Source organism: Pelophylax lessonae (genome assembly GCF_965119305.1).
Source record: "Pelophylax lessonae genome assembly, chromosome: 11".
Taxonomy (NCBI): Eukaryota; Metazoa; Chordata; class Amphibia; order Anura; family Ranidae; genus Pelophylax; species Pelophylax lessonae.
This window is the reverse complement of record NC_138778.1, coordinates 205,491,845-205,514,098: the sequence shown is the minus strand read 5'-3', so window position 1 is coordinate 205,514,098 and position 22,254 is coordinate 205,491,845. Positions and strand designations below refer to the sequence as shown.

The window sequence follows — 22,254 nt, the reverse complement described above, 5'->3', positions numbered from 1 at the left end:
TTTAAAAACAAAACAGAAATAATATCTTCCATAAATTCCTTTCAACTTTCTGCTAGAACAGTTACAAGAAACGTTAACGTCATGGCAGCTGACATAATTTCGCAAGGAAATAACGACTTGGATGACTGCAGCTATTTTTCTCTTCAGCTTGATGAATAGGTTGATGTGACAGATATCTCACTAAACTATGTTAGTTAGAATGGTTTTCAGTGGCTTTGAAGTAAAAGAAGTTGTTATGAAATTGTACCTCTGAAAGGACATACCAGGGTGATGCTTTTCAGAAGTGAAAGAATATTTCATCTCCGAAAATGTTCAAATACAAAAGCTTGTCAGCGTGACTATGGATGGATCGTCTGCTTTCAATGGCTCTACCAATGGATTTTTTTTTTTTTTAGCCCTGTGACAAAAGGATGCAAATTTTCCAAAGTTTCTTTTTTCTTAAAATTGCATCCTTACCAGCAAGAACTCATTTTGAAGTGTTTGAAAAAGAATGATGTAATGAGAACAGTGGTTAAAGCTGGCCACGTACCAGTATTCTGTCATACAAATGGTCATATGAAAATCTCTTTAGAGCATAGCATTCAATCTTGCCCTCATTGGGTCAACAAATTTGGTTTGAAAGCCCTTAACATGTCATTGAGACATGCTACTTGAATGGAATCTCAGTGTAGTAAACAGGTTTCTTTTGTGTCTAGAACATGCCATTTACAATATAAATGTAGCACCCTGCTAGTGTCGAGTAAGCTGCTAGGTAAATTTAGTTAGCGCCACTAATCAGAGGAGCAAGGGGTTGATTATGTATGGCTGCTCGGTGTTTCACAGGCTGCTGCTCTGTTATTTTCTTCTGCTTTCTAGAAGATTCCAGAAGTATGGTGGGGGGAAGAACAGAGCAAGCAGCCTAAATAATTATTGGACTCCAGCCAATCCCTGGGGAGGTGTGCTCAGAAAGTGGTAAGAGCTCATACACCAGCTAAGGCTTGAGCAGCAGGAGCAAAGTTCCTGGGTCCAGTGTTGCTGGAGGAGACCCCTGTGAAAGGCTTTGCCCCCTGGGGCAGATTTCTGTAAGGATCCCTTACGCAGACACCAAGGTCCCAGTTAGGCTTAACCCTAGTAGATACTATTAGGTTTTTTCCGTTAAACCCAGCAGAGCAAAACTGGAGAACTTTGCAGGAGCCGCTGTGCTAACTATGCAAAGATAGTACATCGATCTCCTCCTCTGAGCTATTTTGTTCTGACAGGGGGACTGCCCCACCGCCAGAACACACCTGTTAGCACTCTCAGCCACTGGCTGTAAACACTGAACAGGTGTCGATCAACAGACCTTTTTCAATCGTGCCCCTTCGACAGAAGCTGGCCAATTGACCTGCCTCTGTCGGACCGGCTGCCGTACACACGGGCTGAATGTCGGCCATTTTCTAATTGCCGCAAGATATTTGGCCTGTGTATGACACTTAAGCTGGGGTACTTGTTCGCAAGCTTAAAGCCCCGTACACACGCACAGATTGTTGGCCGTAAATTGTCGGCCAACGTCCGATCTGCCGATTGTCGGCTTGTTAGTATGATGCTGCGTATTTTCGGCCGAAAAAAATCTGGTGTGCATGCTATAAAATTTTTGTTGGCCAACAAAGAAAGGCCGATTGTTCCTCAGTCAGTACAGATTTCGGCAGACAAAAATCAGATGAGCAAGACTGGGCATGCTCAGAGAAGAAAAAACACAGGGAAAGTCAACCATCACATGACATCACTTCTGAAGTTGGTTTTTGTTGGCCAACAAATGTCCAGTGCAAGTCTAGAGCACATTTCAACCAACAAACAACACTGGACAAAAGACGGCCGATCGGTTGGCCAACAATCTGTGCGTGTGTACGGGGCTTAAGTTCACAGTTTAAGTTGGGTCTGGAGAAGCTCTCTGGAGGGAGCCAGGAGGAATTTGGTGGAAAGGGTCTAGCTGTCCTTTGGTGGTGTGAGTCTATACCTTCCTCACTAGGAAGAGCCTGCTGGATATTGGCAGGAGGTAAGGAGTCAGTGACTGTGTGTTGCTTTTAAACTCTGGAAGGAGTACTAGTCCCTATCAGCATAGAGATCCTGTGGGAATTCCATCTTTGTACTGTGCACTGCAGCCAGAAAGCTAAGGAGTCCTCAAGTTGTCGGGGTATCCCATGCTCCTCCTCCCTATCCTTGTTCATTGTTCCCAATAAAAAACCTAAAGATAACCTCTAGACTGTTTCTTTGAGACAAAAGAGGGATGAAGAAAATGCTATGTGACTGGTTGTGAGTACTCTAAGAGGGGAAATAGGACTGTATTCATCAGCAACTCATACGGAGTCTGCTACATGTATGATTTTTCCCAAAACAAAACCACATTTACATTTAGAATTTCCATCCTGCTCCTTCAAAGCTTATCATCATTGAGGTCAAAACCAATCATCGACTTGACCTTACCAACCATTAAAATAGAAATAATATAGTGAAAACTAACATTTTCTAACAAAATTTGTCCACCTTAAGATTGTTGACAAGATTCAGTCCCACTCTATACAAAGAAAGTTCTCCAAGGAGAGGAAAGCTTAAAATGGATTATATTGATCATCCCTTCCATACTGAGGTTGGTTGGCTTAGTAAGGATAAGTCTTTGTATTGCTTCAAGCATCTTCTGCCAGCCATAGTAACGATTCTAGAAGAATGTAATGAAGAATCATTTGCCTTGATGCTTAAAGATTCTAATTGGCTTCAACGCTGTGCTTTTTTAATAGATCACTGAATAACATCATGATTTCACTCTGAAACTTCCAGGCAAAGATAAACATATTCTGGCCATGATTTTGGAAGTAAAGTTATTTTCAGATAAACTTGGCTATTAGGAGAACATTTTGGGAAACCGAGACTTGAAACATTTTCCAAATTTAAAAGAACAGATAGAATATTTTGCAGTACCCTATCAAGGGGGTTTAACATTTTGCTAAACCTTTGTGCATTAGTGCTTGAACCAAGAAGGGTAGACACCCCCAAAAGCAAGTCTTGAAAATGTAACCGTTAGTGCATCTAGTGTGTGCTACTAGTAGTGAAAGTAAAAGCATATTCTGGCCCAGGCATAAACTTGAGTCACCGAATCCTAATCAGGGTTATTAGAGGCCAGGGCTGGATGACTCATTCTGGCAGCTCTCTGGTCCCTCCCTCTGTTTCTAGAATATTGGAGAATGTTTTGGAACTAGTGGGTGGAGGGATGAGGAGCTGCCTTCAATATTTGCCCAGGTTGGGGGCCTAGCATGCAGCTATAGAAGCCCTTAAAATAGACATGGGCCATGCCAGCAGGAGAGTTGAGTGCAAGATGGAGAAGCAATGCTGAAGAAAGGCTGTCAGTGGCCCAGGAGGGATTTTATCTCGAGCTGGAGCTCAGAAGGCTGGCCTGGAAGGATCCCAACACAGGAGGCAGTTGGAGGGATTCATGCTGGAGGGGCAGTGGAGAGGGCAAGGAGAGACAGGGAGTAGATCAGCGCGGTGCAGGGACAAGAAAGGGGAGAGACTGTCAGCTGTAACGGTGCTTTCTTGAAGAACACTGTGTGCCATGTCTTCATCTAACCTTGCCCTTGGGAATCTCCATGTGTGTGTGCTAGTCGGGAGGGCTGGGGGAAGCAAGCAGCCAGGTGGGATGGTGCCATCTAGGCGGGCTAACATTTTCTGCAGTGGTAGAACTGGGCTCAGTGTCTACAGGAAAGCAGAAGGAATGGGTCTGCAGCAGCACCAGATGGGATGAGGTTCATCCACTCTTTGTACTGGTGACCATCGTCAATGTAACTGAAAGTGAGGAAAATCCAATATTTTCAGTTGCGAATGCAGCAAAAAAAGGAGGGTAATCACTGCCACTCTCAACTTCTACCTTAAACAGGGTTTGCTCCGCTAGCCATGTGTCTTTTATGAACACCTGATTGATTATTAGCCAAGTACAGTAGTACTACCCCCACTTGATCACAGTATAAATTTGGACCATCTTTTCGGGGTGACTAGAACCAGCTCTATATAAGAAAACACCTGGTACTACACGGCATCCTACAGGAGAACTCCTTGTGCAATATCCCATTGATCTCAGGCCATTTATATCTGCAGTTCTGGTGAGTGGGGAACCGAGAGGGGTCACCGTCACCTGGAGTACCTTATATTTTAATTCCTGCACTGGAGCACTTTGGATTATATTGATCACTTTAATGAAAGGACTTTATTTACCTCAATTCATTCACATACTTGCATATATCTATAGCACTATTTGCATATCTTAATACTAATGTTTTAGGTTTTTTGTATACATGCTAGCGCTGTTTGAATTTTGATTTTACTACCTATCTAAATTTTTACTTAGCGCAACACCAGCTGCATCACATTTTGATCATACATTTTCATTTTATCACCTTTATTTATTTCTTGATAAAGAGCGCGGGTTTAAATTAATATTTTTATAGAAGGAGATGCTGTTCACTCCACATGTGCTACTTTATTCACAAAGGGGGTGGGAAGTTCCTAGCCTGTAATGGGCTTTTGCTAAATTAGCAGGGGACTGGTAATTCCATGCAGAGTGATCAGCAGGGGCTGTACATAATGAACCAAGTTTGTGCAGGAGGAAGGAAGAAGAGGGTTTCTTTGAAAATAGGGAAGAAGTTGTCCCCTTACATTCTAATTTCTGGACGTTCTCAAGTTTGGCATCCCATAATTCCCTACCACATCCAAGTTATCATAAAACAACAAAAACAAGCCAAAGATTGTTTACCATGTTTAAGTGAATGAAGGAAATGCTGTGTGACTGGCTGTGCAGCAGTGGGGTCCTGGAAAGCAACAACCCCTACGGGGGTAGTGCTACACCAACATTCACTGATTTCATCTCAATTCGTTTTTTTGTTAGGGATTTTAAATATACATCGGGGCAGGCCCATAGCAAGGATTTTTAAAATGGGAATTGCTACAGAACCGACCCCCTCAAAAAGTAAAACATTTATGGATGGACATTAATTATACACTGAGATGCTCCCTAGGCTCGAATATCAGTTAATCGAGGTTACAATGGTCTCCAAGAGAACCAAAAATAGGGAAGGAGATACCAAGAGAACCAAAATAGGGAAGGAGAAAATATGCCCTGAAATTTACGGCTCCTCAATTAAAGATGGAAAACTGTGAAAATAGGGAACCAGAGTAGAAAAAAAAAAAAGAAGAGGTTATAAAGGGTTCCAGAAAAAAAGATACAGAGACAGATAGAGGGCAATAGGGCCTAGGTTAGATCCCTGCCACCATATCATTAAGGTTAGCTACTCCACTGATTTCAGAGGGGTCCAACCTTCCTGCCAGTCTGTATTATTTCCATTTTCAAACATAAATGTTGAAGATGGATCTGCTTCAATAGAAAAAGGAATTTCATTAAGACCAATCTTCTCTTTTGAACATACAGTCAGGTCCATAAATATTGGGACATTGACACAATTCTAATCTTTTTGGCTGTAAACACTGCCACAATGGATTTGAAATGAAACGAACAAGATGTGCATTAACTGCAGACTTTCAGCTTAAATTTGAGAGTATTTACATCCAAATCAGGTGAACGGTGTAGGAATTACAACAGTCAGTATATGTGCCTCCCACTTTTTAAGGGACCAAAAGTAATGGGACAATTGGCTGCTCAGCTGTTCCATGGCCAGGTGTGTGGTATTCCCTCATTAATCCCATTTACAAGGAGCAGATAAAAGGTCCAGAGTTAATTTCAAGTGTGCTATTTGCATTTGGAATCTGTTGCTGTCAACTCTTAATATGAGATCCAAAGAGCTGTCACTATCAGTGAAGCAATCCATCATTAGGCTGAAAAAACAAAACAAACCCATCAGAGAGATAGCAAAAACATTAGGTGTGGCCTAATCAACTGTTTGGAACATCCTTAAAAAGAAATAACGCACTAGTGAGCTCAGCAACACCAAAAGACCTGGAAGACCACGGAAAACAACTGTGGTGGATGACCAAAGAATTCTTTCCCTGGTGAAGAAAACACCCTTCACAACAGTTGGCCAGATCAAGAACACTCTCCAGGAGGTAGGTGTATTTGTGTCAAAGTCAACAATCAAGAGAAGACTTCACCAGAGTGAATACAGAGGGTTCACCACAAGATGTAAACCATTGGTGAGCCTCAAAAACAGGAAGGCCAGATTAGAGTTTGCCAAACAACATCTAAAAAAGCCTTCACAGTTCTGGAACAACATCCTATGAACAGATGAGACCAAGATCAACTTACCAGAGTGATGAGAAGAGAAGAGTATGGAGAAGGAAAGGAACTGCTCATGATTAAAAGCATACCGCCTCATCAGTGAAGCATGGTGGTGGTAGTGTCATGGCGTGGGCATGTATGGCTGCCAATGGAACTGGTTCTCTTGTATTTATTGATGATGTGACTGCTGACAAAAGCAGCAGGATGAATTCTGAAGTGTTTCGGGCAATATTATCTGCTCATATTCAGCCAAATGCTTCAGAACTCATTGGACGGCGCTTCACAGTGCAGATGGACAATGACCCGAAGCATACTGCAAAAGCAACCAAAGAGTTTTTTAAGGGAAAGAAGTGGAATGTTATGCAATGGCCAAGTCAATCACCTGACCTGAATCCGATTGAGCATGCATTTCACTTGCTGAAGACAAAACTGAAGGGAAAATGCCCCAAGAAAATGCAGGAACTGAAGACAGTTGCAGTAGAGGCCTGGCAGAGCATCACCAGGGATGAAACCCAGCATCTGGTGATGTCTATGCGTTCCACACTTCAAGCTGTAATTGACTGCAAAGGATTTGCAACCAAGTGTTAAAAAGGGAAAGCTTGATTTATGATTATTAATCTGTCCTATTACTTTTGGTCCCTTAAAAAGTGGGAGGCACATATACAAACTGTTGTAATTCCTACACCTTTCACCTGATTTGGATGTAAATACCCTCAAATTAAAGCTGAAAGTCTGTAGTTAAAGCACATCTTGTTTGTTTCATTTCAAATCCATTGTGGTGGTGTATAGAGCCAAAAAGATTAGAATTGTGTCGATGTCCCAATATTTATGGACCTGACTGTACTTCTCTGAGAAGACTTGGCTGTGAACAGCTGATTCAAGACATGGATGATCTGTTGTATCAAAGAAAAGGTGGATTTTGATTTCTGATTTCGGTTGCTCAGAGAGTGACGTCCTTCTTGGCTACCATCTACTTTTGCGAGCCAACATTTTCAAACATGAGCTTTATCGAGAACAATCGAAGGTGGAGACTGATAAATTACTGTCTGCACTCCGGTATGAGACTTGGGGGTGACAAATTACTCTTCAGGCATGAAGAAAAAAAGAAATAGTTGAAAAGTGCCAGCTTTCTTACTAAAGGTTACAGTGACATTTGTACCAATACATTCTTATCGTTTTTCTTCACTCTTTCCTCATTCTTCAATAGCGCCTCATTTGACTACCTCCTTAAAAGAAAAAAAGGGCACTGCACCCTGATGATCTTTGATCTCTTCCGTGTTCTTCAGGTAGATCTCCACCTCTGCCTTATAATAGGATGTTTGATAAGAGCTGAATACATTTCTACTGAATACACAGCACAATAGGACTTCCACTACATAGGTACAAATATGTAAGATATAAGCAGCCGTGTCACTTATATTTCCTAATATTCTTGAAAATCAAATTGGAGAATTGTTAAATTTTTTTGCAAAGATCACAGACCTATCTTTCCATGCTGTTTTGTTATTAGAATTGTCTGGTTGGAGATGTGTGCTTTATGTCTTAAAGAAGGTATAAACCCAATCACTATCAGTATCACAATCTCAAACTTGATTTCCAAAGTAATTTTGAGTATTGGTAGTGTTCAATAAAATTACCCCTGGTGATCCTGCCATGATGGCCCTTTTTCATCTGCTTCCTTGTTATAAAGCGACAACACTCTGTCCCTGTCTACCAGTTGTGCTCCTTCGTTGTCCACCTTGTCACCGGACTTCCAATGGAGAAGTGGCTGTTCTAGCAGACTGTTGATACCATCCGGAATCCTACCTAGAGAAATGTCGTGCAGTCATAACTGGGAGTTTTCACACTCCGATGGAGACTACAGGTGGCCGCTTCACATGTATATTATTCAGGCATCATCCATTGTTGTCACCATCAGAAAACTCGCCCTGGGAAATGCTATGCAGCCATTACGGAAGTTGCCACCTTGTCACACAGGCTCTACAGCAGAAAGCAGGTGGCTGCTTCAAGCCTACATTTTGCAGGCTTGGTCCACTGTTGTCACCATCAGAAAAATTGTCCTGAGAAATGCCATGAGGCCTCTAATGGAGTGCATGTAGACAGGAAGTGACTAAACAGAGGCTGCAGACAATCAGCAACATTGGCTTTGATTCAGTAGTACACTAAAGCCAGCCATAGCTGGTACGATTTCATCACTATAGTCCCCCATCAACACTGACTCCTGCTGAGCTATTGTGTTCTCTTGGCTAGAGGGAGGTCACCTTCCTGCTGGGAGAACACACGTGAATAATGCTAGTGGCTATAGCCTCTGGCAATATTCGCATGAAAAATCTGACATGCTAGTTGTACCCAAGTAGATCGATTGGTCAACTTGGGTACAATCAGCGTGCTCATACATGTTTTGAATCTCGGACGGCCAAGATTTGGACTTTATAGCCAGCCTAAGATCAGATATCATTGCTGCACACTTATGTCCCACTCCATGATTGATGCAGCAGGACAAACTGTCATTCTGTCCATCTAACAGGTTACTTGTTTAAATGTAATGCTGACATTAAAGAGGTTGTAAACCCCCCTCTGTAAGTTGTTCCTATAGGTACTGTAAATATCTCCTAAACTTGCACCGCTTAGATATTTACTTTTCATGCAGCGGATGACGTTATCGGCGAATGTGCTCTGAAGGAACGGCTACTCGTGCCGTTCCTTCAGAGCCCTGTGCCGTGAACGGCTCCCACGCGCAGGAGTGGGAGTGATGTCATTGTGCCTCCGGCTAATCAGATGGCCAGAGGAAGCGAACCAGGAAGCAGGATGGCCAAACATGTCGGCCGTGTCTCTGCGGCACTGCGGGGGCTTCATTGTAAGGTAAGTATTTCATAATGAGCTGGTATGCGATTTTTGCAATACGAAGTCAATGAACCCTCTCAGTGTATAAACAGATCTTTCATATCAAAGGTGGTTTTAGGTAGCCAGAACCCAACTACAATAAAATGACCAAGAGTATGTAAACAACTAACATCACACCTTGTTGGTTATGATTACCATTCCATAACCATGGCCATAACTATAGAGTTGGCCTTCCTTTGCGCCTATGATGGCCTCCACTTTTCTGACAAGCCTTTCCACAAGATTTTAGGGTGGTATCTCGGTTGGAACTGGTGCCCATTCAGCCAAAAGACCATTTGTGAGGTCAGGTACCTCACATGGATAAGAAGATTTGACTCACAACTGGTGTTCCAATTCATCAAAAAGCAGGCCACTTGAGTTCCTTCCCAACAAACTCATCAAACCATGTCTTTATGGAGCTGGCTTTGTGCACAAGAGTGAAGTCATGATGGAACAGAAAAGGATCTTCTCCAAGCTGTTGGAAGACTACAACTGCCTAAAATGACTTTGTATGTTGTAGCATCAACAGTACCATTCACAGGAGACACCTGAACCCAATACTCTACATACTACCCTACATACCCTACATACTCTTGTGTATTTATCATTTCTCCCATAGTCCCTTCCTACTGAAAATGTAAGACTGAGTAGCAATATGACATTTCTACAAGATGAACCATCATGATTCTTTCCCATAATTTCCTAAAGCTTTAACCATTGAACTGGCTATATTTAAAAGCATGCAATGACTGTCCCTTTAACATGGTTCCTAAGTGTGCTTGTTATCTATCAGTTTATTCCTAAAGTCCCCACCACAATGTCACCTCTACAAGTATATCAGTCATTCTGAGTATTGCTAATTGTCTCCCTGAACTTCTGCTTTTTGGGTTTCAGCTGGTATGTGGATGCATCCGGTAGATATGAAGCAGAAAGGTTATTGCTCTCTCCACCTAACGCTCATGGATCTTACCTGGTCCGACCCAGCGACACCAAACCCGGACAATATTCACTGTCAGGTAAGATGTGAAAACTCCCTTTAAGGACTACTCCACCCATAATTATTATTTTTTTCAGATTGTGAAAGACAAATAGTAGAGAATTGAATGCATTTTTTTTTTAATTCAGCTAGTATAGGCACCCAGATCTGTCAATGTATTAGCTTTCTGTGATCTCCTACACAGCAGGACTCAAAGGGAGGGGTAACATTGTTAGCTGATGAGGTTCTGCTACTGCCATGTCAATCCAACGCTGGGAATTTTCTGACAGGAGGAGATGGTAGAATGAGCATTGTGCTGCTTGCCCAACTAGCAGGGTGGCTGGTGACCAAAGTGTAATGCTTATCTGCAGAGCAGAAGAGTAGGTAGAGATATAGCTAAACTCAGGGCTTTTTTTTCTCAAAAATAAAAAAGGTGCAGGAACTCAACCACGACCCCCCCCCCCCCCAAAAACCCCCTCCCAAAACTGGTCAAAATTTCACTAACAGTGGGAGGTGTGACGGTGGCGGGTATCAGATCCCTGCCCTTCTCATTAACTCGTGACCAAGGACCAGCCAATCTCACACCCTGCCGTCACTTGCGTAACAATGCCACTCTCAGCTGCACCCGGCACATAGATTTCCAGCTTGCGGGACCACAATCTAGATGCCAGCAGGCTGAGAGCGATTGTCACCGGGCTAATTAAGCAATTAACCCTTTCACTGCCACCAATGCTACCTTATGAGCCCAGCGGACGCTCGTAATTTTAGAAATATCAATTATGACTTTAGAATAATCATCTGTAACACGCGCTGTCACCACAGACAGGAATGTTCAGAGGATTTATTCTATACAGTAGCACTCTTCAAGAGACAGGTTCGTTGTTAGTTTGCATTAAGAGCTTAGGGACAAGATTAACACTTTTCAAAATAAAGTTTAATAATAAAAAAGGTTAAAATTGGTGCAAATAAAATATTTACAGAAAAAGGTGTTTCAAAGAAATAGCGACATAATTCAGCAATTTAGAAAAATAAGATAGAATTGAGAAGAAAGGATACTTGCATTCAATGTCCTGAGTATTATCAGAGTCCAGAAGCTGAGCCAGTGATTGGTTCTCAAACTTGATAGATGTTCCTTCTTGATGTTACCATGAGAACTCTTACCCCATCTGCTTCTCTCTCTTTTTCTCTGAGACTGCAGGGGGTGGTAACAGATGCTCCTGACCAATAAACACAGTGGCCATGGGCTGCCCCTTAGGTTTATGACCATACCAAGTAACCTCCCGTATAGACAGATTTATAACATAATTCATATCTTCCAATATCTACCAGTTGCCTTCTTGAAACTGATAGATTATTGTGCAGCATTGAATTTTATATCCATAGATACCAAACACAGGCTATCTCAAAGTAACCTCTGACCCGTAAGGCATCTGACAGCTAGCTTGTCTTCCATAGGAGCTAAAGTGGTCATGTATGATCTCGTTCCGTTCAGTATTTTATTTTGCATTTAACTATACACTTTCTAGAGACATATCTTGTTTGTGTTTAAAGTTATGAATTTGTGTGTGAATGTGTTCAATTAACAGAGCTCTGAAATGGCTCTGTTTTAAGACCCATTAGCCTTTATCCTTCTTTGCCCGGTTATGGCTTTACGACTGGCCTGAGTATCAGAACAGATATCCGTCCAGACTTCTTTTCACATAACGGCTTGTTTGAAGTTGAAACTCTCTGCATTCCAGGAATTTATTGAGGCAGGGAGAGGGGGGAAGAAAAATATCTGAGTATACATTTGGTCTGCCTGTCATGGCAGAGCTCTGAACAAAATGGTTGCTTGCGACAGCTTTCGTATATCCAGTGCAGGATATCATTACAGGAGGGTCTTAAAGGGGCATCAAATACCAGGAGTGCATTATGTACAGAGTACAGAGTTCGTGGGGATACACACAGAGTGCAGAGTTCAGGGGTGTGCTACGTTCAGAGTTTGGTAGTGTGCTACGTACATAGTGCAGAGTTCAGGGGTGTGCTATGTTCAGAGTTTGGTAGTGTGCTACGTACATAGTGCAGAGTTCAGGGGTGGGCTACAGAGTGCAGAGTTCATCATTCTTCCACAGATGCTTAGTTCTGAATCCCCTATCCACATCTCACTTTTATCCCTCTTTTTTAGTGCCTCTCCTCACACTATAGATGGCGTCACCTCTCTCACTTGCAGGGAGATCATCCAGTGGGGGTGTCAGCATTCGCACTGCACCCCAGGTACCCTCATCTCCTTTGTCCCCATACTGCACTTGGAAAACACGGGAAGCCAGACCTTTGTGTTTATGAGTGATAGTGGTGAGCATGGAGCAGAGGGCATGAGTCAAAGGTGGTGGAACTGAGTTCCACCAAGTTCCAGCTGAAAAATGCCCTGGCTAAACTATACCATAATCATACATGTAACGTCACTGTGGGGGTGTAGGAGTATATTAAAAGTCCATAGGGCCAAAGATATCTGTGGCAGCTCCTCAATGGGACTGAAGTGATCTCTGCAATCCATAAAGGAAACAGCAGAGGGAGCCAAGTGCAGTGAGTAGAAAAATACTTTATTTGTGATTTATAGAGTGTCTATGACCTAATTAGACCAAATACAGCGCTTGCTCAAAACCGTGAATACCTATATATTAACTATATCTTTACAATGGTATGTGTCCCAGTGTGGAAGTTTGAAAATAAATGAATAAATAGTGACAAGGTATGTGCAAATTTTAAGTGACTAAAATTATATAAAACAAGTGAATAATCAAGTAGGTGAAAAACTTCAATAAAATTCAATAAATAATCCCTGAATAATCAAAAGGAAAATATATATATGGAGAATCTCCAAAGAAATTTTTATAATATAATAAAAGTGACTTCAGTGCTCAAGTAAATGTCCTTGATGACAGAATATGTGAATCTTCAATTCAAAAGTGCACGTGCTTGCTGTGACATCAATTTTCTTGTAAGAAAGAATAGGCTGGATCACTTACCAGATGAAGTGGGTTCTATATACCATATGGCATTAGAACCTATTCACGCTTGAAAAAGCCCCCTGGGCTTAATAGGTATCCCCTTTAAATGGCTCCACACTTGCAGATATTCCGCTGGATTCCGGGGTATCAGTGGTGGTGTATGGGAGAAGAAAAAGGCTCCAAATAGTGTAATTCAGTTCAAATAAATCTTTTATTGCCCATAATCCGGGTAAAACAATTAAAAAAGAAGTATCACATCCCTAGTGGTCTAGCGGTGAGGGCTGCTCGTCCTCTTCGCAGGGAAACAAGCTACTTCCGGCTTGCGCTCCACTCGGTGTGACGTAATGACGTTTGTGCGGTCCAAGCTGACGCGGTCCAAGCTGATGCGTTTCGACACTTCCGGGGACGTCCTCAGAGCTTTATTTGTGATTTATAATAAAGTCTTTTCCTATATACTGCACTTAGTTGGCACCCTCTGCTGATCACCAGCTTAGTTATGTTTCCCAGACCAAAATCCAGAGCGCAACTTTGCCTTAACAAAATCACAAGTAATTTTGGCAGGTAAGGCCTTTCAGTTATGTTTCAATATAGTAGAGGTTTTAGGAACTAACATTTTAATGTAACTTTGGCCTTTGTTGCTGGTGAAATGGTCTGCACTCTGTAATACACAGCCCTGGAGCATCCATAATGCTTGCAATGGCAAACGCACATTGGTCAGCGCAGCCAGGTGACTGTGCTGGCCAACGAGAAGCGTATGTGATACTTCCTTTCTTCTGTTAAGGTTTCTTAAAATAAAAAGCCACTTTTCATTGGTAACATTGCCCACTAAGCATTTGTCATTGCTGAACATTATGATGAATACTCACTCCAGGGCTGTGTATTGAAGTGTATGGACTAAGGTGCAACGAAGCTGCTTTATGTAGCAAGGTCCGGAGGGTTGACTTTTATGGTTAGGGTAATGGGTGTAATCCTTTTCTTTATCAGCATGGCTCCTTGCACTGCGGCACATCTACAAATACTACTATGGTACAGCAGGCGCATATCAGCAATATGAATGTTGGGTTTACAATATTCTTACTAAACCCAGGAACCTGCACTCACTATATCTGCTCTCCCACAGTACACACAACATGGAAATGCAATAGTTTTAGTAAATATAAACTGCTAAATACCTTGTATCATCAGCAGTATATAGCAGTCTTGTGACTTCTATCAGTTTCTGGTTAAAGCTTGTAGGAGGAGTTTTCATTCTCCCCTGATTGTCCTATGAGGACACAGGACTCCTGACCCATCATCTGGACAGTGCCGATTGGCCCTGTGCTGATCACATGCACTCTCCCAAGAAGAAAAAAAAAATTCTCTAGCAATACGTATCAAACTGAGCATGTGCAGAGTGCCCCCAAGGCTCTGTTCTATCCAGAGATGGATTGGGGACAGTGGAAGAAGGGGAGGATCAGAGAAGACAGGATCAAACAACCTTTTTACACAATGCAGAGGATTAACCCCTCAGGTTCCACAGTGAGAATAACCAGCATGCTTTACTGCATATACAGACTGATTTATCTCTTATTGGTTAAGTAACACTTTAATGGTTTTCAAAGGTACAACCAAAAATATTTAGACTTCTACATGAGTGAGTGTTTTTTATTTAACAACTCAGGGAGATAAAGTTTAGGAATGGTTATAATTTTGAGGTAAAGGTTTGGTGTACAGGTCACACCACTGAGGTCTGTAACGCTTTAGTCCAACCCTTTGACACATAAATCCTTCAGTGAGAATTTTTCTATGCAAATACCAAGTAGACATTAAAGGAATGCTGGTGATGTCTGCAGTTTCGGTTTCCTCATTCTAGCTCACATTATACGCAAGAAAGTAAATGACAAAGGTCAGTTAGTTTACTCTAGATAAGCCCTGTGTCGCTCTTTTATAGGTGTGGCTCCATAGCTTCGCCTGCTCTGCAAGAACACCAGGGCTGGCCCAAGACATTGTGCTGCCTGGGTCCGAGAATGAAATGCTGCCCCCCCCCCCCAAAAAAAAGAAATTCACGCCCTCCAAGAGGCCCCCACATTCTATAGGACTATGAAAGCAGTCAGAGGGGTGTGAGTGTGTACGGAGTGACAGCAAGAGCAGGACAGAGCAGTAGACACTGGGCAGATGAGCGCACCAGGCTTTCTACTGTCTATAGTGCCACAGTACCCTGCAGGGCTGCGAGCATGGTACAGAAGAATGCAGGGCTGCGGGCATGGTACAGGAGAATGCAGGGCTGTAGGCATGGTACAGGAGAAAACAGGGCTGTGGACATGGTACAGGAGAATGCAGGGCTGCGGACATGGTACAGGAGAATGCAGGGCTGCGGACATGGTACAGAAGAATGCGGGGCCGTGGGCATGGTACGGGAGTATGCGGGGCTGCGGGCATGGTACAGAAGAATGCGGGGCCAGCCATGGGCATGGTACAGAAGAATGCGGGGCTGCGGCATGGTACAGGAGAATGCAGGGCTGCGGGCATGGTACAGGAGAATGCGGGGCTGCGGGCATGGTACAGGAGAATGCGGGGCTGCGGGCATGGTACAGGAGAATGCAGGGCTGCTGGCATGGTACAGGAGAATGCAGGGCTGCGGGCATGGTACAGGAGAATGCGGGGCTGCGGGCATGGTGAAGGAGAATGCGGGGCTGCGGGCATGGTGCAAGAGAATGCAGTGCTGCGGGCATGGTATAGGAGAATGCGGGTCTGCGGGCATACTACAGGAGATGCAGTGCTGCGGGCATGCACCATGCCCGCAGCACTGCATCTTCTGTAGTATGCCTGCAGCTCGCATAATGGCAGGTAGTGTGGCTGTGGAGCAGTCTCACTTACCTGTTCCTAAAGGGCGCCTTAGGATTTAAAAATGGCGCCGCCCGGCGCCAAAGATAAAAAAAGGTCCGTGGCTGGCCTGACATGCACACTGCACATGCGCCGCCGCCGCCGCCACCGCTCGGTAAAGTCCGTACATGCTCGGCTATTCCCGGAAATAGCCAAACATCTATAGGCTTTCCTGAGCGGCGGCAGCGCATGCGCAGTGTGCATGTCAGGCCGGCCGCGGACCTTTTTTTTTTTTTTCTAGCAATAGCCGAAAGCCGAAGAAGAGAAGAGGCGGCCGGGGTAGGGCCGGCCCTGAAGAACACAAATCACTTATTTTGTTTTTGGATATTTAAAAACTTTTTTTCTTTTTTGGCTAAGTTTTGCATAGAGGGACCACAATGTTGCAATTATATATATATATATATATATATATATATATATATATATATATATATATATATATATATATAAATAAATAAACATACAGTGCCTTGCGGCCCCCTTGAACTTTGCGACATTTTGCCACATTTCAGGCAAACAAAGATATAAAACTGTAATTTTTTGTGAAGAATCAACAAGTGGGACACAATCATGAAGTGGAACGAAATTTATTGGATATTTCAAACTTTGTTAACAAATAAAAAAACTGAAAAATTGGGCGTGCAAAATTATTCAGCCCCTTTACTTTCAGTGCAGCAATCTCTCTCCAGAAGTTCAGTGAGGATCTCTGAATGATCCAATGTTGACCTAAATGACTAATGATGATAAATAGAATCCACCTGTGTGTAATCAAGTCTCCGTATAAATGCACCTGCACTGTGATAGTCTCAGAGGTTCGTTTAAAGTGCAGAGAGCATCATGAAGAACAAGGAACACACCAGGCAGGTCCGAGATACTGTTGTGGAGAAGTTTAAAGCCGGATTTGGATACAAAAAGATTTCCCAAGCTTTAAACATCCAAAGGAGCACTGTGCAAGCGATAATATTGAAATGGAAGGAGTATCAGACCACTGCAAATCTACAAAGACCTGGCCGTCCCTCAAAACTTTCAGCTCATACAAGGAGAAGACTGATCAGAGATGCAGCCAAGAGGCCCATGATCACTCTGGATGAACTGCAGAGATCTACAGCTGAGGTGGGAGACTCTGTCCATAGGACAACAATCAGTCGTATACTGCACAAATCTGGCCTTTATGGAAGAGTGGCAAGAAGAAAGCCATTTCTTAAAGATATCCATAAAAAGTGTCGTTTAAAGTTTGCCACAAGCCACCTGGGAGACACACCAAACATGTGGAAAAAGGTGCTCTGGTCAGATGAAACCAAAATCTAACTTTTTGGCAACAATGCAAAACGTTATGTTTGGCATAAAAGCAACACAGCTCATCACCCTGAACACACCATCCCCACTGTCACACATGGTGTTGGCAGCATCATGGTTTGGGCCTGCTTTTCTTCAGCAGGGACAGGAAAGATGATTAAAATTGATAGGAAGATGGATGGAGCCAAATACAGGACCATTCTGGAAGAAAACCTGATGGAGTCTGCAAAAGACCTGAGACTGGGACGGAGATTTGTCTTCCAACAAGACAATGATCCAAAACATAAAGCAAAATCTACAATGGAATGGTTCACAAATAAACATATCCAGGTGTTAGAATGGCCAAGTCAAAGTCCAGACCTGAATCCAATCGAGAATCTGTGGAAAGAACTGAAAACTGCTGTTCACAAACGCTCTCCATCCAACCTCACTGAGCTCGAGCTGTTTTGCAAGGAGGAATGGGCAAAAATTTCAGCCTCTCGATGTGCAAAACTGATAGAGACATACCCCAAGCGACTTACAGCTATAATCGCAGCAAAGGGTGGTGCTACAAAGTATTAACTTAAGGGGGCTGAATAATTTTGCACGCCCAATTTTTCAGTTTTTTATTTGTTAAAAAAGTTTGAAATATCCAATAAATTTCGTTCCACTTCATGATTGTGTCCCACTTGTTGTTGATTCTTCACAAAAAATTACAGTTTTATATCTTTATGTTTGAAGCCTGAAATGTGGCAAAAGGTCGCAAAGTTCAAGGGGGCCGAATACTTTCACAAGGCACTGTATATAAAATGGTATTGGGGCAATTATACTCATGTGTCAGTTGCGTTTTCCAATGAGTTATGCCAGTCCATTTTAAGGCATGGCAGCCCACTTTTATTAAAACAGACTGGAAAAGTTCACATAGAAATCAGTTGCCGACGCAGGAGTTTCCATCATCGATATATCGATATCAACAGACAACTGAAAAAACAGAGCCGCCTGGCTACCTTGTTAGCACCCCTGCTCTCCTTACCAGTCCCTCTGACTGTGTTGCCCAGCTCTCCTTGTTCACTTATCCTTTATTTAGTGGAGGGGGGGGGGGGGGATTATGGTGTGGGGTTGTTTTTCAGGAGTTGGGCTTGGCCTCTTAGTTCCAGTGAAGGGAACTCTTAAGGCGTCAGCATACCAAGACATTTTGGACAATTTCATGCTCTCAACTTTATAGGAACAGTTGGGGACGGCCCCTTCCTGTTCCAACATGACTGCGCACCAGTGCACAAAGCAAGGTCCATAAAGACATGGATGAGCAATCCGATAGCTGCAAAGGGTGGGCCAACTCAATATTGAACCCAACGGACTAAGACTGGGATGCTATTAAAGTTCATGTGCCTGTAAAGGCAGGTGTCTCAATACTTTTGGTAATATAGTGTATATGTTAAATGTCTCCCATAACAGTGCCAAGCTTCCTATGCCCAAAAATGGTCAGAATTTGCCCCATAGGCTCCAGCGGGATTCGCTGCAAAAACTCAGAAACAAGGAACCAAAAGATATAATGGAGCAAGTTTGGGTTTCAGGAACGTGACTGGCCTGCACAGAGTCCTGACCTCAACCCAATAGAATACCATTAGGATGAATTCGATCAGAGACTGCAAGCGAGGCCTTCTCGTCCAACATCAGCGCCTGACCTCACAAATGCGCTTCTGGAAGAACGGTCAAATATTGTCATAGACACACTCCTAAGCCTTGCGGGCAGCCTTCCCGGAGGAGTTGAAGCTGTTATTGCTGCAAAGGGTGGGCCAACTCAATACTGAACCCTACGCACTACTGGGATGCCTTTAAAGTTCATGTGCGAGTAAAGGCAGGTGTCCCAATACTCTTGGTAATATAGTGTATATATACACACACACACAGTATATAACCCTCTACCTTTAGTCAGTTAGAAACCACTTTTTGTTACCTGCTTTTAATGCAGGAGAAAAATTCCCAGACATACCCACAGTAGGTACTAAGAAGCCCCTGGTGGCCACCAACTGATTCAAGCACACCATGAAAATTTGACTCATATTGGTGTTACAGCCAGCAGGGAGAGATGTTGCACAGCCAGTGCTGTATTTTGGCCTAGGCCGACAAGGCCCAGGCCTAGGGCAGCAATTTGCAGGGGGGGGCAGCAAAAAAGCCGCCCCCCCTTCCCTTCCACCTGAGACTCTTTTGGCCACTGGTTGCTAGAGCTGCCTCTCCCACCTCTCTCTCTCACCCCCTTCCTCTCTCTCTCATTCACTCCCCCTCTCTCTCAACCCCTCCTCTATCATCCCCCCTCTTTTTCTCATCCCCTCTCTCTCTCTCTCGCTCTCTCTCACCACCCCCCATCTGTCTCTCTCTCTCTCTCCCTTTCACCCCTCTCTCTCTCTATAACTCCCCCCCTCTCTCTCTCATCCCCCCTCTCTCTCATCCCCCATCTCTCTCTCTCATCCCCCCCTCTCTCTCATCCCCTCTCTCTCTCTCTCGCTCTCTCTCACCACCCCCCATCTGTCTCTCTCTCTCCCTTTCACCCCTCTCTCTTTCTACAACTCCCCCCCCTCTCTCTCTCTCTCTCTCTCTCTCTCTCTCATCCCCCCTCTCTCTCATCCCCCATCTCTCTCTCTCATCCCCCATCTCTCTCTCTCACCCCCCTCTCTCTCTCTCATCCTCCCTCTCTCTCTCCCCCCTCCCCCACCCCCCTCTCTATCATCCCCCCTCTCTCTCTCTCTCTCTCTCTCTCTCATCCCCCCTCTCTCTCTCATCCCCCCTCTATCTCACCCCCTCTCTCTCCCCCCTCCCCCACCCCCCTCTCTATCATCCCCCCTCTCTCTCTCCCTCCCTCTCTCTCTCTCCCACCCCCTCTCACCCCCCCCCCCTCTTGTGAGATCTCAGAGGTTCATGCTGGGACTTGGAGCCCCTCAATTTTGGAGGGAGTCACATCCGTTAAAAAGAAAGGAGTGGGGCAAATTTACATAGGAGGGGGAAAGGGGGGGGGGGCGCCCAATTTTTGTCTTGCCTAGGGCAGCACAAAACCAAAATACACCACAGTGCTCAGCACATATTTAGAAAAACAGGCCCAGCCACCCCCTATGTGACGAGATCGCTGGAATTTTGCTGGTGTACACAGAACCCATATTAAAGCAGAACTCCAGGCAAACATTTCAGCTCTGGACGGAGTATTGAAAGGTTATAACAGGCGTCTTCAAACTATGGCCCTCCAGTTGTTCAGGAACTACAATTCCCATCATGCCTAGTCATGTCTGTGAATGTCAGAGTATTACAATGCCTCATGGGATGTGTAGTTCCGCAACAGCTGGAGGGCCGTAGTTTGAGGATCCCTGGGTTAGAACCTCAGAAAGGTTTTACTGCTCTCAATCAATGTTTGTCAACCTTTTGTCAGTCAAGGCACCCTTTAAAATAATGGACAGTCTTGAGACGCCCAATTCTAAAATGCTAAAATGATTCTGATAGTTTTACATAATGCAGCAACATCCATACTAGTAGGACACCCAACGTTAGAGGTGACTTATTCTTCCAAAGCAAATACACTTTTGCAAACTGGTACTGACTAGTATTCCAATGTTTCTCTTCTCCCTCTGCTTTTCTCCATGAGACCCCAAAGCTGATGGAGAGAGGCAAGAGAGGGTCAAACAAGGATGATATGCAAGCAACTGACATCCTCCTTATCAACTGATGACGCCATTGGTCGTTAGGAGGTTGGCAGTTAGAAGGTTGTAATGGTGTACAATGAAAACCTGTGGCTTTGGGTGACTAAAAGGCAGCCTTCATCCTCATTTGAAGCAAGTTTTAGGCATTTTACCAAGGTACCCCTGGAGAAACCTCAAGGCACCCTGGTTAAAAAAGACTACTCTAATTGTCTCAATTCCAGAGGTTTCCAGTCAACTTTTTGTCTTGGTGAAGGGTCTTTACAATAAAGGGAACAAAGAGGTGATAGGAAACCTTACTAATAAAATCCTGTAATATCAACAAAGAGCAGTAAAGAAAGGTACCCAATATATACAAAAATTAAAAAAAATGTCTGGAATTTTACTAAAATTCTATTTAGAATAAATGATGTAACTATATAAAGATACGGGGAGAGATGCAGTTTTCTCTCTCCCTGTTTACCAGCGATTGCTCTTTACTGGTCCTCTCACCTCTTTGCATGCACACAGATCTCACAGTTAACTGAAAACCATCACTCTCAGAGTGGCATAGCCTGTAATGGATTTGCTTGCAGCCAGGGCCATCTTACCGAATGGGCACGCTGGGCAGTTGCCCGGGGGCACTACTTGCCTGGGGGGCCCCACCTGCCCAGTGACCCAACCCCAGCCAAGCATTAGTCCCGATTCCCGTGTGCATCTTGCCGCCAAACTTAGCAGGTGGCAAGCGCCTGTCATCCCTGAGCTGCTGTCAGGCCACTTGGACCGTGGAGGGGGAGCCCACAACTGCAGGAATGCCTGTCCGCCTCCATGGGAACAGGCGCACACAGGACAGCCGAGTCTGATTCCCGTCCGTGTGTGTGTTCACTGGACACAGCCACCCAACTTTGAAGCTGTTATTAGCCTGGCACTACTGTACTAATAAATATCGCTTTATCGATAATTTGCATTTTTACTCTCGTGGGTGATTGTGTAGGCGGGGCCCCAGTGCACTGCATTGCCCGGGGCCCTTTAACGCTCCGAAGATGGCACTGCTTGCAGCATTTGTTTAATAGTGGTACTGGTCATATTGTCTAAGCTCCTAATACCCACTAGAGGGAGCACTTACACATCTGAATTTGAAATAATAATATAATGCAATAAACCAGTCAAAATGTGAAAATTAAATTAAGTATATGGTTAACATAAAATGGATAAAGATTTCCTCAAACAGTCACCCTACCAGGAATACGGAAACTTGGAGAATAGCACACTGGCATGCAAAGATCAGGGGTCTTCAAACTATGGCCCTCCAGTTGTTCAAGAACTACAATTCCCATCATGCCTAGTCATGTCTATGAGTTTTACAATGCCTCA

At 43.9% G+C, this 22,254-nt stretch overlaps 1 protein-coding gene across 1 annotated transcript in view; it reads left to right on the top strand.

Moving 5' to 3' along the window:
• Positions 1 to 22,254, top strand: part of LOC309566454 (tyrosine-protein kinase Srms-like) — a 56,729-nt gene that overhangs the window by 7,689 nt on the left and 26,786 nt on the right. Inside the window, exon 2 of the mRNA XM_082271601.1 lies at positions 10,013 to 10,134. Within this exon, the coding sequence (XP_082127727.1) occupies positions 10,013 to 10,134 (122 nt within the window). The remainder of the gene's footprint in view (positions 1 to 10,012; positions 10,135 to 22,254) is intronic.